General features: G+C 42.0%; 1 protein-coding gene across 3 annotated transcripts; it reads right to left on the bottom strand.

Annotated features, from left to right (window-relative positions):
- Positions 1-2,374: 2,374 nt before the first annotated feature.
- On the bottom strand, positions 2,375-15,343 carry LOC118938846 (tetraspanin-8). Of its 3 annotated transcripts, none has more exons than XM_090201131.1 (9): positions 15,115-15,343; positions 12,688-12,753; positions 12,307-12,423; positions 11,943-12,017; positions 7,237-7,332; positions 6,885-6,983; positions 6,394-6,504; positions 5,748-5,831; positions 2,375-2,880 (listed from the first exon to the last, which is right to left on the bottom strand). In XM_090201131.1, the coding sequence occupies exons 1-9, from the start codon at positions 15,172-15,174 to the stop codon at positions 2,752-2,754; spliced, it is 837 nt and encodes a 278-aa protein (XP_090057257.1). In that variant the 5' UTR covers positions 15,175-15,343; the 3' UTR covers positions 2,375-2,751. The 3 variants fall into 3 exon arrangements, with proteins under 3 accessions (XP_090057257.1, XP_090057258.1, XP_090057256.1); XM_090201132.1 differs by having other exon boundaries at positions 2,375-2,987; positions 15,115-15,340; XM_090201130.1 differs by lacking the exon at positions 2,375-2,880 and adding an exon at positions 4,281-5,235 and having other exon boundaries at positions 15,115-15,340.
- Positions 15,344-16,129: the final 786 nt, after the last annotated feature.

Genomic DNA, 16,129 nt, shown 5'->3' with positions numbered 1-16,129 from the left:
CATGCATCTGAGAGAGACTATTGACGTGCTTAATACCATCATTGACTTGCAGGACATGAAAAGCAATGGAAACATAACCATGCACCAGTAGTAAATACTCTTCTTAATCTAGGTTATTGGATAGTCCATCTGTAGATGCTCTTCAGATCCTCAAACAGATGACGGATCTTAATTTGATCATCCTGTTGTTGATGAGAATTTTCCTGCACATCAGAAAATGCAGACTTGTAGTGTATTCAAGGTTTAAAAAAGTATTCTAAAGTTTGTAATTTCCACTTAAAAAATGTCAGACTTGATTTGCCCTGATGAAAAATGTACCAACCCCTACAAAAAAATGTCCATTAATTATAATCCACATCATAATTTAAATTTTTTCCTGCTGTGAAAAACAGGGGATAACAAACAAACTATCTGTTCATAGCAACTGCTTGCTAAAGTTACGGTTAGGGAAAGGTTTAAAATAAGGATTAGGGTTAGAGTTAGGGTTTGTAGACAGATGAAATGCTACTGATAGAAGTATCTGTAGAAGTATCAGGGGCCCTTCTTAGCCTGGGAACCAGTCTGTTTGTGCCATCATGCCTCTGCTTGTCATGCCAAACACATGATAACACAAACAGATCTGGGAAGAGGCTAGGCCCCTCTCTCTAGGATGTGTGCATCTAACTAACTTGATGAGTTAATATCTACAGCCCTCCTGTGATTTTACAGTAAAATGCAGGACATTTGGGGAGCCATGACAATGGAACCACAGCATCGCAGAACGTTGCCAAGGAAACTTCTGCCACACAGGCAAATAGAACAAAGTAGTTTATTGAATGAACGTAAAATGATATGAGTATGTACTACAGTAGCCTGGGTGCCAGTCTGTTGAGTGAACATTCCACCCCTTGTACTCCGTGTCACATGCCAAATGTTTAGCATGACAAGGAGTGGCAAGGAGTGGAATGATAGCTAAAGTGGTACAACCACTGGTCTAATCTCATACAGTTTAGAGTCCTTCATTACGTCTTCATTGTTTTAATCAACTTTTCCCCCTGTGTCAGACTGTATTCAGTGGGAAGAAAGAGAAATACAAGTTGAAGAAACAAGAGAAGGGGGAGAGGAAGAGAAAGGAAGCAGAGACAAAGACAGAGAAGGCAGAACCAGAAGAGGAGAGAGAAAGAGCTGAGGGAGTGTGAAAGACAGGAGGATGAGAGGAGAAAACAGGAGGAGAAGAGGGTGAAACAGGGAAAGAAGAGAGGAAGAGAGGAGGATGAGAGGAGAGAACAGGAGGAAAAGAGGAAGAGAGAGGAGGATGAGAGGAGAGAACAGGAGGAAAAGAGGAAGAGAGATGAGGATGAGAGGAGAGAACAGGAGGAAAAGAGGAAGAGAGAGGATGAGAGGAGAGAACAGGAGGAAAAGAGGAAGAGAGATGAGGATGAGAGGAGAGAACAGGAGGAAAAGAGGAAGAGAGAGGAGGATGAGGAGAGAACAGGAGGAAAATAGGAAGAGAGAGGAGGATGAGAGGAGAGAACAGGAGGAAAAGAGGAAGAGAGAGGAGGATGAGAGGAGAGAACAGGAGGAAAAGACGAAGAGAGATGAGAACAGGAGGAAAAGAAGAAGAGAGATGAGGATGAGGAGAGCACAGGATGAAAAGAGGAAGAGAGAGGAGGATGAGAGGAGAGAACAGGATGAAAAGAGGAAGAGAGAGGATGAGAGGAGAGAACAGGAGGAAAAGAGGAAGAGAGGAGGATGAGAGGAGAGAACAGGATGAAAAGAGGAAGAGAGAGGAGGATGAGAGGAGAGAACAGGAGGAAAAGAGGAAGAGAGAGGAGGATGAGAGGAGAGAACAGGAGGAAAAGACGAAGAGAGATGAGAACAGGAGGAAAAGAAGAAGAGAGATGAGGATGAGGAGAGCACAGGATGAAAAGAGGAAGAGAGAGGAGGATGAGAGGAGAGAACAGGATGAAAAGAGGAAGAGAGAGGAGGATGAGAGGAGAGAACAGGATGAAAAGAGGAAGAGAGAGGAGGATGAGAGGAGAGAACAGGATGAAAAGAGGAAGAGAGAGGAGGATGAGAGGAGAGAACAGGAGGAAAAGAGGAAGAGAGAGAAGGATGAGAGGAGAGAACAGGATGAAAAGAGGAAGAGAGAGGAGGATGAGAGGAGAGAACAGGATGAAAAGAGGAAGAGAGAGAAGGATGAGAGGAGAGAACAGGATGAAAAGAGGAAGAGAGAGAAGGATGAGAGGAGAGCACAGGATGAAAAGAGGAAGAGAGGAGGATGAGAGGAGAGAACAGGAGGAAAAGAGGAAGAGAGGAGGATGAGAGGAGAGAACAGGAGGAAAAGAGGAATATTTTTAAGAGATGTTGGTTGTCGAATAAAAGGAACATAATGTTAAAAGATGCTTGTCCCTTTATTCAAGACACTGTAACCAACACTGAGGCACTACAATGGTTAAATGGTTAATCAGTTGAACAGTAATACTTTGGACAACACAGTAGAGATGTCTAATGTCTAATAATGTCCTGAGTTGTCCTTTCATGTGTGTTATGAGTATGTACATAATATGGATGCATTGCTAGCCTGATCCCAGATATGTTTGTGGTCTGGCCAATGACAACTCCATTGCTGTCATTGCCAAGCCAACTCTTTGTCACCCATTGTCATGTTTGGCTTGACACAAATGAGTGACCGGAGTTGTCATGATGGCACAAACAGACTGGCACTCAGGCTAGTGCATTGAGTATCCTTCATAAGAGGACCATTTCATGTCAGACACTCTCTGCTGTGTCACACAGCTCTCTGTATTGAGGTGGTTGAAAGGTGAAGATCACAGGTGGCACATCAACCTTTCTTCTCATCTGGCAGAGTATTGTGATGGCCAGGACAACTCCAACATCCTGAGGACCAGACACACAGTAATGGTTCAGTCAGGATTGACGGAGCAGGTGACCAGATGCTGAGTGTAAGAGATGATGGTTCAGTCTAATAGGCCTACACTCAAAACCTATGGTAAAAAAAAGAGTAGGGAACAGCGTTTGGTTCAATTAAGTTTTAAATTCAGGTAGAGTCAATTGAAATTCACTTCCTGAATTGAAAAATCCACATAAAAAACTATGGACAATTTTCAAATAGCCTAACCTAAACGGAGGTCAATCAAATAGCCTAACCTAAACGGAGATCAATCAAATAGCCTAACCTAAACGGAGGTCAATCAAATAGCCTGACCTAAACGGAGGTCAATCAAATAGCCTGACCTAAACGGAGGTCAATCAAATAGCCTAACCTAAACGGAGGTCAATCAAATAGCCTGACCTAAACGGAGGTCAATCAAATAGCCTAACCTAAACGGAGGTCAATCAAATAGCCTAACCTAAACGGAGGTCAATCAAATAGCCTGACCTAAACGGAGGTCAATCAAATAGCCTAACCTAAACGGAGGTCAATCAAATAGCCTGACCTAAACGGAGGTCAATCAAATAGCCTGACCTAAACGGAGGTCAATCAAATAGCCTAACCTAAACGGAGGTCAATCAAATAGCCTAACCTAAACGGAGGTCAATCAAATAGCCTAACCTAAACGGAGCTCAATCAAATAGCCTGACCTAAACGGAGGTCAATCAAATAGCCTAACCTAAACGGAGGTCAATCAAATAGCTTGACCTAAACGGAGGTCAATCAAATAGCCTAACCTAAACGGAGGTCAATCAAATAGAAAATTTGCTGTCATTATAACAAACAACATATCCTAAAACCAGGACAGGTCAAAGTGAAATGAATAATCACAGCTGTTGTCCAGGAGTTTCATCCCGTTGTCAAGATCAGTGGTTTCAGGTTTGTATCTGTCCATTTTTGACAAGCTGATCACAGTGAAAACTAAAATATTGACAATGGGCTCCTGAGAACTCCTGATAAAGTTGGGTAGCTGATATTCAGGGCTTAAATTGCCAAATTGGTTAGTCACAGGAATCAGGACTAATAAAGCCAATGTTTTCCAAAGGTGGGCCTACCACATGGATGGGCATTCATACAATTCCATTGCGGGCGACATGGTAAGCTACACCCCACACCCCAGTAAGCCCGAGACGACATATTTTAGATGTCTTTTTTTGGTCCTGTTCGGATGTCGTTTTTATGTGTTTTACAAAACGGTAGGCTTACCACATACGATGCATTCAGAGAGTATTCACACCCTTTGACTTTTTCAAAATGTTATGTTACAGCCTTATTCAAAAAAATTATTAAATTGTTTTTTTCCCTCATCAATCTACACACAATATCCCATAATGACAAAGCAACATTTTTGGGGGAAAATGTTCCTAATTTATTAAAAATAAAAAACTGAATGAACACATTTCCATAGGTATCCAGACCCTTTACTCAGTACTTTGTTGAAGCACCTTTGGCAGTAATTACAGTCTCAAGTCTTCTTGGATATAACACTACAATATTTGGGGAGTTTCTCCCATTCTTCTCTGCAGATCCTCTCAAGCTCTGTCAGGTTGGATAGCGCTGCACAGCTATTTTCAGGTCTCTCCAGAGATGTTAGATCGGGTTCAAGTCTGGGCTCTCACTGGGCCCCTCGAGGACATTCAGAGACTTGTCCCAAAGCCACTCCTACGTTGTCTTGGCTATGTGCTTAGGCTCGTTGTCCTGTTGGAAGCTGAACCTTCGCCCCAGTCTGAGATCCTGAGGGCTCTGGAGCAGATTTTCATCAAGGATCCCTGTGCACTTTGCTCCGTTCATCTTTCCCTCGATGCTGACTAGTCTCTCAGTCCCTGGACTGAAAAACATCCCCACAGCATGATGCTGCCACTGCCATGCTTCACAGTAGGGATGATGCCAGGTTTCCTCCAGACGTGATGCTTGGCATTCAGGCCATAGAGTTCAATCTTGATTTCATCAGACCAGATAATCTTGTTTCTCATGGTAAGAGTCCTTTAGATGCCTTTTGGCAAACTCCAAACGTAAGTCTGGCCACTCTATCATAAAGGCCTGATTGGTGAAGTGCTGCAGATGGTTATCCTTCTGGAAGGTTTTCCCATTTCCACAGAGGAACTTTAGAGGTCTGTCAGAGTGACCATTGTGTTCTTGGTCACTTCCCTGACCTAAGCCCTTCTCCCCCAATTACTCTCAGTTTGGCTGGGCGGTTCTAGGAAGAGTCTTGGTGGTTCCACACTTCTTCCATTTAAGAATGATGGATGCCATTGTGTCCTTGGGGACCTTGAATGGACCAGATCCATTTTAGAATAATGCTGTAACGTAATTTTGGGGGGAAAAAGATTAGGGGTCTGAATACTTTCCGAATGCACTGTAGATGGGCATTCATAAAATTCAATTTCAGGCCAAACTGTAGGCTTCAGGTGACACCTTTTATACAACTTTATTTGCAGCAGTTCAGGACCGGCCTTGATTTCCACATCCAGACACTTGTTTTGGTCCGGACCAAATCTGAACCAATCATGTTTGGTTCAGATTCTGTCCGGTCTGGACCAGCCTTGATTTGGCCAAACATAGATGTCTAGAAATGACTTATTCTCAACTTTCATTCAGAACCAACAATGTGCATGATTTCAACATGTGTAAAATACACATCTTCAACATGTGTAAAATCTTCAACTTTCATTCATCTGTCTTTTAGACGGCATTTTGCTTACGGGACTATTCTAGTTTTGCGGGGTTGGTATTTTTTGGTCTTGCCTATGGAGGCAGAATGGCAAGGCTCGGCCCTAGTTAAATAGTACAGAAATATATTAGAAATGCATACCCATAATGCTGTCAGTGCTACTAATGTTCCTATTCCCAGGCTGATTGCATAGCTCTCGGCAGAGATCAGGATGGGAAGACATGGCTGAAAATGGACAGTTAAGAGTTTGTCATTTTGTGTGAAAAACAAGAGTATACAGCTCAGTATTATATCAGAACTTAAACAAACATCTGTTTATTGTATCAATGAGTACTGTACAAGTCATCTCTATGGATCCAACTAGAATTGACATTCTAGTGGATACACAGCTGCCAGCAAAACACTGAGCAAAATTACGAGCAAAACAGTTTAGTTGCACCCTCTTGACAGCAGATACATTAAAAAAGGGTGTAATTCTACACATTTTGCCATGGGGCAGAGGAAAATGAGCTCTTTTACAGATAATTTCCTGCAATTCTACACATTTTGCCATCGGGTGGTGAGAAATGTATGCCGTTTTTAATATGACATCATAGTGAGACTGACTCACAACATCATTGGGGACCTCATGGGCGGTAATTCGACCATGATAACAGGTTTAGATAGCTGACCGGTAAACAGATTTAGCAATCTAAAAAATATTAACTGACATGGCCTAATATTTGGAGGGCCTTCAAAATGGCCGCCAGTTGCCCATCCCTGGTGTAGTGGAATGACATGATTTTACCTTTTCATATACCAGCATGTGTTCATCCATTAATCCCTTGTGGTCATCATCCTCAGACATATCACTGTTGGGATAGTGAATAACAAATCTTGTATTGTTACCAGGAGCAACCTGAAATAGAATGTGAGATGGTTTAAAACAGTGCTCTACTTTAGCTGCATGATTTCTTACTAGGCTGCAGCTTGGCATCCATTATAAGTCTGGTTCAAATGTGTTCTATGGTATTTGTTGGTCTTTTAGAGTATTGTCATGTACATCTTCCTCAGTTTATTTATGGTCGTCTTGTCACTGTCCTTTATCATCTCTTTTTTTATTTTGGTTTTAAAAACACATTTTAAAGATAATAGAATAAAAAAATGTATTGCTCTTACCAAAATACATATTTATTTAACACAGACTGACACACTGAATCAGATCCTCCTCAGCATACACACAACAACAACATCACCAACAACAACAACAAGTTAACTTATTTAACACAGCAGACTCACACATTTAAAGTCTGTTGAGTCCTCATCAGAACAGAGACAGGAGAGGGGGATGTCTGTGCCCCAGTCTTGGTAGCCTTGTACGAGCCCACAGCATTTTAACTGAAAGTGAAGGAAACAGCACAACAGGCATTTTAAAAACAATTAGGCAATTAGGCAAACAATTACCATATATAGTTAAGGCCTGGAGAAACCTCCATGGAGAAATCTCCAATGAAAGTGTTTTTAGTCCAGGCCTTGGTTTACATAATATGGAAAACTGTCCCTAAAGACACACATACATTGAATTGTCACCCTGGGAATTTGAATCGGCACAAGCAGAGACAATAAGAAGCATTAAATGAAGGTGACTTACGTTAGTCTGTATGTTGTATATCGTTTCTATATCGGTTTGTTTCGCTCCACTCAGAGGCATCATAGCTAGATGTTCCTCTCTGGTTAACTCCTCCATCTTGAAATGAATCAAGTTAACATTCAGTGTTATAGTCACAGCTGAAACCTATAATCAGCTCTGAATTTGAAATGGACAGATACAGTACATTGAATTATCAAGAATCAGATGCCATCATACAATAACTTCTCAAATATATTTTCACCAGAACAGCAAACAAACATTGTCTCAAGGTTGAATTAGAAAATGAAGATATAAACAGGTAACTGCCAAAACTAATGGAAACCCCTGAGTAAATGAGGGACACGGAGTATATTAAAAGCAGGTGCTTCCACACAGGTGTGGTTCCTGAGTTAATTAAGCAATTAATATCCCATCATGCTTTGGGTCATGTACAGTATGAAAATGATTTTGGCTACCATGGCTACTTCCCCATGGCTAGGGCTCCCGAGTGGTGCAGCGGTCTAAGGCACTGCATCGCAGTGCTAGGGGGATCACCACAGACCTGGGTTCGATCCCGGGCTGTATCATAACCGCCCGTGATCGGGAGTCCCATTGGCCCAGCGTTGTCTGGGTTAGGGGAGGGTTTGACCAAGGGGGCTTTACAAGTAGGCCGTCATTGTAAATAAGAATGTGTTCTTAACTGACTTGCCTAGTTAAATGAAGGTTAAAAAAGGTTAAATAAAAAAGGATGATATGCTGCCATCCAAAGGGTATGAGTGTTCACTGAATGGTTTGATTAGCATGAAAACGATCGATGTAAAACCATAGTTTACAATGGAGCCCCTAGTTCCGCTCTTCATACCCCTGATACCTCCTTTGTCCCACCTCCCACACATGCGGTGACCTCACCCATTACAACCAGCATGTCCAGAGATACAACCTCTCTTATCATCATTACTGCCTGGGCTTACCTCCGCTGTACCCCGCACCCCACCATACCCCTGTCTGCGCATTATGCCCTGAATATATTCTACCATGCCCAGAAGTCTGCTCCTTTTATTCTTTGTCCCCAACGCTCTAGGCGACTAGTTTTGATAGCCTTTAGCCGCACCCTCATACTACTCCTCCTCTGTTCCGCGGGTGATGTGGAGGTAAACCCAGGCCCTGCATGTCCCCAGGCACCCTCATTTGTTGACTTCTGTGATCGAAAAAGCCTTGGTTTCATGCATGTCAACATCAGAAGCCTCCTCCCTAAGTTTGTTTTACTCACTGCTTTAGCACACTCTGCTAACCCTGATGTCCTTGCCGTGTCTGAATCCTGGCTCAGGAAGGCCACCAAAAAGATTTCCATACCAAACTATAACATTTTTCGTCAAGATAGAACTGCCAAGGGGGGAGGAGTTGCAGTCTACTGCAGAGATAGCCTGCAAAGTAATGTCATACTTCCCAGGTCCATACCCAAACAGTTCGAACTACTAATTTAAAAAAATACTCTCTCCAGAAATAAGTCTCTCACTGTTGCCGCCTGCTACCGACCCCCCTCAGCTCCCAGCTGTGCCCTGGACATCATTTGTGAATTGATCGCCCCCCCATCTAGCTTCAGAGTTTGTTCTGTTAGGTGACCTAAACTGGGATATGCTTAACACCCCGGCAGGCCTACAATCTAAGCTAGATGCCCTCAATCTCACACAAATCATCAAGGAACCCACCAGGTACAACCCTAAATCTGTAAACAAGGGCACCCTCATAGACGTCATCCTGACCAACTGGCCCTCCAAATACACCTCCGCTGTCTTCAACCAGGATCTCAGCGATCACTGCCTCATTGCCTGTATCCGCTACGGAGCCACAGTCAAACGACCACCCCTCATCACTGTCAAACGCTCCCTAAAACACTTCTGTGAGCAGGCCTTTCTAATCGACCTGGCCCGGGTATCCTGGAAGGACATTGACCTCATCCCGTCAGTTGAGGATGCCTGGTCATTCTTTAAAAGTAACTTCCTCACCATTTTAGATAAGCATGCTCCGTTCAAAAAATGCAGAACTAAGAACAGATATAGCCCTTGGTTCACTCCAGACCTGACTGCCCTCGACCAGCACAAAAACATCCTGTGGCGGACTGCAATAGCATCGAATAGTCCCCGCGATATGCAACTGTTCAGGGAAGTCAGGAACCAATACACGCTGTCAGTCAGGAAAGCTAAGGCCAGCTTCTTCAGGCAGAAATTTGCATCCTGTAGCTCCAACTCCAAAAAGTTTTGGGACACTGTGAAGTCCATGGAGAACAAGAGCACCTCCTCCCAGCTGCCCACTGCACTGAGGCTAGGTAACACGGTCACCACCGATAAATCCATGATTATCGAAAACTTCAACAAGCATTTCTCAACGGCTGGCCATGCCTTCCTCCTGGCTACTACAACCTCGGCCAACAGCTCCGCCCCCCCCCCCCCCCCCCCCCCCCGCAGCTACTCGCCCAAGCCTCTCCAGGTTCTCCTTTACCCAAATCCAGATAGCAGATGTTCTGAAAGAGCTGCAAAACCTGGACCCGTACAAATCAGCTGGGCTAGACAATCTGGACCCTCTATTTCTGAAACTATCCGTCGCCATTGTCGCAACCCCTATTACCAGCCTGTTCAACCTCTCTTTCATATCGTCTGAGATCCCCAAGGATTGGAAAGCTGCCGCAGTCATCCCCCTCTTCAAAGGGGGAGACGCCCTGGACCCAAACTGTTACAGACCTATATCCATCCTGCCCTGCCTATCTAAGGTCTTCGAAAGCCAAGTCAACAAACAGGTCACTGACCATCTCGAATCCCACCGTACCTTCTCCGCTGTGCAATCTGGTTTCCGAGCCGGTCACGGGTGCACCTCAGCCACGCTCAAGGTACTAAACGATATCATAACCGCCATCGATAAAAGACAGTACTGTGCAGCCGCCTTCATCGACCTTGCCAAGGCTTTCGACTCTGTCAATCACCATATTCTTATCGGCAGACTCAGTAGCCTCGGTTTTTCTGATGACTGCCTTGCCTGGTTCACCAACTACTTTGCAGACAGAGTTCAGTGTGTCAAATCGGAGGGCATGCTGTCCGGTCCTCTGGCATTCTCTATGGGGGTGCCACAGGGTTAAATTCTCGGGCCGACTCTTTTCTCTGTATATATCAATGATGTTGCTCTTGCTGCGGGCGATTCCCTGATCCACCTCTACGCAGACGACACCATTCTGTATACTTCCGGCCTGTCCTTGGACACTGTGCTATCTAACCTCCAAATGAGCTTCAATGCCATACAACACTCCTTCCGTGGCCTCCAACTGCTCTTAAACGCTAGTAAAACCAAATGCATGCTTTTCAACCGTTCGCTGCCTGCACCTGCAGGCCCGACTAGCATCACCACCCTGGATGGTTCCGACCTTGAATATGTGGACATCTATAAGTACCTAGGTGTCTGGCTAGACTGTAAACTCTCCTTCCAAACTCATATCAAACATCTCCCATCTAAAATCAAATCTAGAGTCGGCTTTCTATTCTGCAAGAAAGCCTCCTTCACTCACGCCGCCAAACTTACCCTAGTAAAACGGACTATCCTACCGATCCTCGACTTCGGCGATGTCATCTACAAAATAGCTTCCAACACTCTTCTCAGCAAACTGGATGCAGTTTATCACAATGCCATCCGTTTTGTTACTAAAGCACCTTATACCACCCACCACTGCGACCTGTATGCTCTAGTCGGCTGGCCCTCGCTACATATTCGTCGCCAGACCCACTGGCTCCAGGTCATCTACAAGTCCATGCTAGGTAAAGCTCCGCCTTATCTCAGCTCACTGGTCACGATGGCAACACCCACCCGTAGCACGGGCTCCAGCAAGTGTATCTCACTGATCATCCCTAAAGCCAACACCTCATTTGGCCGCCTTTCGTTCCAGTTCTCTGCTGCCTGTGACTGGAACGAATTGCAAAAATCGCTGAAGTTGGAGACTTTTATCTCCCTCACCAACTTCAAACATCTGCTATCTGAGCAGCTAACCGATCACTGCAGCTGTACATAGTCTATCGGTAAATAGCCCACCCAATTTTACCTACCTCATCCCCATACTGTTTTTATTTATTTACTTTTCTGCTCTTTTGCACACCAATATCTCTACCTGTACATGACCATCTGATCATTTATCACTCCAGTGTTAATCTGCAAAATTGTAATTATTCGCCTACCTCCTCATGCCTTTTGCACACAATGTATATAGACTCTCTTTTTTTTCTACTGTGTTATTGACTTGTTAATTGTTTACTCCATGTGTAACTCTGTGTTGTCTGTTCACACTGCTATGCTTTATCTTGGTCAGGTCGCAGTTGCAAATGAGAACTTGTTCTCAACTAGCCTACCTGGTTGAATAAAGGTAAAATAAAATAAATAAATAAATAGGCCATTGCTGTCTCAGTCACCAGATCTCAATCCCAATTGAACACTTATGTGATATTCTGAAGCAGCTTCTGAGACAGCGTTTTCCATCAACAAAACACCAAATTATGGAATTTATTGTGAAAGAATGGTCTCGCATCACTCCAATAGACTTCTAGACACTTGTAGAATCTATGACAAGGTGCAGTAAAGCTGTTCTGGCTCGTGGTGCCCCAACGCCCTATTAAACCACTTTATGTTGGTGTTTTCCATTATTTTGGCAGTTACCTGTGTGTGTGTATATATATATATATAGACTACTGTACCTCGTGTTTGGAATGATATGCGTTCACGCACTCCACAAACAGGTATAGGCTGGCCAGTGACATACCTACAGAAAACTACACACACATACAGGGGTTGTCAAGCAAAATCAATACTAAAGGTTCATTCAAACTTATCACGCTTTTTGGGAAACATGTCATGGGGAAAGTGTTGACTGGTTTCAGTTGAGTTGTATGGCATGCCATTACCTGTCAGAAAGGAACAGTTTGCAGCAGAGAAGTCAAGCCGGTAGCCAGATCCCAGATCTGTTTGTGCTATATAGCCAACACTTATGATAATTATCCAAGACAAACCAACAGATCTGGGATCAGGCTAACACTTTGAGACAGGTCTCGGCAGGCTTACCAGAACCACAGCCCATTTCTTCTCCTTCCGAGCGCCATAGACACCAAAGATTGACAGGACCAGGGTTGCTGCTTCTAGGACATACATAACTACTATCCCAGGCAGAATATCCTCTATCTGTGCATAGGAAGACAAGCCAAATTAATTATATGGCAACTGTGGGTTTATAATCATAATATTACAATGATACTGCTGGATTCTAGCCTGGTCTCAGATCTGTTTATGCTGTATAGCCAACTCCTATGGTTGTTGTCATGCTAAACAGTTGGAAAGACAGCACAAACAGATCTGGGACCAGGCTAGATGGACACAGCATTATTATAATGAAATCAATATGATATAATTAGTAAATGTAATAGGAGCTATAAAAATAACAATTACTTCTTCTGATTGGTGGAAGTACCCATGTCCAAATAATGTGATGGCCAGCAAGAGGGTGCTGATGATCTGAAGAGAATACAACACATGATACAATCATTACAATGTACAGGGTATTATACTGAGAATTCTACTGATAATGCACAGTAAAGGTTGATACAGTCATTACAATGTACAGGGTATTATTCTGAGAATTCTACTGATAATGCACAGTAAAGGTTGATACAGTCATTACAATGTACAGGGTATTATTCTGAGAATTCTACTGATAATGCACAGTAAAGGTTGATACAATTATTACAATGTACAGGGTATTATTCTGAGAATTCTACTGATAATGCACAGTAAAGGTTGATACAATCATTACAATGTACAGGGTATTATTCTGAGAATTCTACTGATAATGCACAGTAAAGGTTGATACAGTCATTACAATGTACAGGGTATTATACTGGGAATTCTACTGATAATGCACAGTAAAGGTTGATACAATCATTACAATGTACAGGGTATTATACTGAGAATTCTACTGATAATGCACAGTAAAGGTTGATACAATCATTACAATGTACAGGGTATTATACTGAGAATTCTACTGATAATGCACAGTAAAGGTTGATACAGTCATTACAATGTACAGGGTATTATTCTGAGAATTCTACTGATAATGCACAGTAAAGGTTGATACAATTATTACAATGTACAGGGTATTATTCTGAGAATTCTACAGATAATGCACAGTAAAGGTTGATACAATCATTACAATGTACAGGGTATTATTCTGAGAATTCTACTGATAATGCACAGTAAAGGTTGATACAATCATTACAATGTACAGGGTATTATACTGAGAATTCTACTGATAATGCACAGTAAAGGTTGATACAATCATTACAATGTACAGGGTATTATTCTGAGAATTCTACTGATAATGCACAGTAAAGGTTGATACAATCATTACAATGTACAGGGTATTATACTGAGAATTCTACTGATAATGCACAGTAAAGGTTGATACAATCATTACAATGTACAGGGTATTATTCTGAGAATCTACTGATAATGCACAGTAAAGGTTGATACAATCATTACAATGTACAGGGTATTATTCTGAGAATTCTACTGATAATGCACAGTAAAGGTTGATACAATCATTACAATGTACAGGGTATTATACTGAGAATTCTACTGATAATGCACAGTAAAGGTTGATACAATCATTACAATGTACAGGGTATTATTCTGAGAATTATACTGATAATGCACAGTAAAGGTTGATACAATCATTACAATGTACAGGGTATTATTCTGAGAATTCTACTGATAATGCACAGTAAAGGTTGATACAATCATTACAATGTACAGGGTATTATACTGAGAATTCTACTGATAATGCACAGTAAAGGTTGATACAATCATTACAATGTACAGGATATTATTCTGAGAATTCTACTGATAATGCACAGTAAAGGTTGATACAGTCATTACAATGTACAGGGTATTATTCTGAGAATTCTACTGATAATGCACAGTAAAGGTTGATACAATCATTACAATGTACAGGGTATTATACTGGGAATTCTACTGATAATGCACAGTAAAGGTTGATACAATCATTACAATGTACAGGGTATTATACTGAGAATTCTACTGATAATGCACAGTAAAGGTTGATACAGTCATTTGTTTCAGAGGAGTTGAGGGATCCATTTCTTCATAACTTCAATAATGCATTTGACCAACGCCATCTACAAATGGTTTGTAAGCAGACAGTAAATTGTATTTACATATATTATACCTCATTTATAAATAGACTAAGAAATAGACTAAGAAATTATACATGATTAAGAAATGAATAGCTGAAATATTTACTTAGTCGGCTGGTTATAAAAATCGAATATCAGTTATTGACTATCCTAATATTCTGACAAAAACGTGATAACTAAGGTCAGTAGGCCTATTTGAAGATGAGAATAAACATAAATAAACATAACTAATAACTTTAAAACATTTAGCAGCGCGAGGATTAGCAGTTAATAAACAAGTAGGGGCCAAATTAAAAAACCCGAAAAATAAATAAGTAAGCTGAACACACCCACAAACCAAAGCTAAAAAACGTGTTCCGGTGAAAGATTAAAGCCCAGCAGCCCAATTGCAACATTAAATACAACATTTCAATTTAATTTTAGTGCTTGTCTTGATACTGCACTATAAAACAATCGGCTCATTATTGTTGATGAAAGCGGCACCACTCTTTATTCCGTCCCGTGTAAACTGCAATCTCACTGCTTGCGTTGAAGTTACAAAAATAACCAGCAATAATGTAAACAAATAATGTCGTATTAAAAAACATATTATTAAAGACAGTCATAATTGGCGACATGCTCCTATAAAAAAAACGGGTTTATCTACTCGAATACGATCACTTACACAGATCAAGACACTGACGAAAATGAACGTCCGTTTTACGCAGATATGTATTCTTCCCATTTCTATATTTGGTTATAATAAGCAGTTCACTTCAGAGTTGGTCTTGCTGAAGCCCAAGATCTTTATGTCCAGAAAATAGATTGTCCGATTCCTTTAACTGTTTCTTCTTCTTCTCAACATGAGAGTGTGTTGACATGCTGCTCAATGGTGTTTTGTGTTATGGGAGGGACTAGCCCGCATGAACGGTAACGCCCCATGAACTTGACTTGTATTTTCTTTAAATGGGCTCTCCCGGAAGTTAGAGAGAGATGTGGAACCAGGCAGTGAGATTTGTGCCCAGTTTCCCTGAGTAAACGGCAACCAGTGGAGCACAAACAGCATTGTAAATATTGATCTGTTTATTGTCTGCCCTCCTATCGGTTGTCTTGGCAGAACAAAGCATCTACTGTGTGAATCCAGAGGTCCAGTCCAGAGCAAGGAGGCCTGAGTGAACATGAAATCACATAATCAGCCATTTCTGGACAACTATGACCTCACCACTTGCGACCAAAATGGCACCCTATTCCCTAGTGCTCTATAGGCCCTGGTCAAAAAGTAGTGCACTATATAGGGAATAGAGTGCTTTTTGAGAAGCAGCCCCATTGGGTCTCTAGGAATCCAGAGAAGGGCCAAGTGTTAAGCAATGTCAATGTCAATGCAACCCCGCAAAACATCTGGAGCACATTTTGTACAGAGGAAGATAGTAATGGAACAGACTCAAGCATATGATAGTAACGGAACAGACTCAAGCATATGACAGTAACGGAACAGACTCAAGCATATGATAGTAACGGAACAGACCCAAGCATATGATAGCAATGAAACAGATTCAAGCATATGATAGCAATGGAACAGACTCAAGCATATGATAGCAATGGAACAGACTCAAGCATATGATAGCAAAGGAAACAGATTCAAGCATATGATAGCAATGAAACAGACTCAAACATATGATAGCAATGGAACAGACTCAAGC

Source organism: Oncorhynchus mykiss, chromosome 15 (genome assembly GCF_057628025.1).
Source record: "Oncorhynchus mykiss isolate SJ-2025 chromosome 15, ASM5762802v1, whole genome shotgun sequence".
Classification (NCBI taxonomy): Eukaryota; Metazoa; Chordata; class Actinopteri; order Salmoniformes; family Salmonidae; genus Oncorhynchus; species Oncorhynchus mykiss.
Note: the sequence above shows the minus strand (reverse complement) of the source record. Positions and strands in the feature narration are given on the sequence as shown.

What these genes read in the sequence shown, in the direction of transcription:
- LOC118938846 (XM_090201130.1), bottom strand. Translation starts at nt 15,174, where the DNA reads ATGGGAAGAATACATATCTGCGTAAAACGGACGTTCATTTTCGTCAGT. An exon ending in ACTCAACAGACTTTAAATGT is followed by an intron (nt 6,505 to 6,884) that starts GTGAGTCTGCTG and finishes ATTCTATTTCAG; the next exon opens with GTTGCTCCTGGTAACAATAC. An exon ending in ACATGCTGGTATATGAAAAG is followed by an intron (nt 5,832 to 6,393) that starts GTAAAATCATGT and finishes GTCCATTTTCAG; the next exon opens with CCATGTCTTCCCATCCTGAT.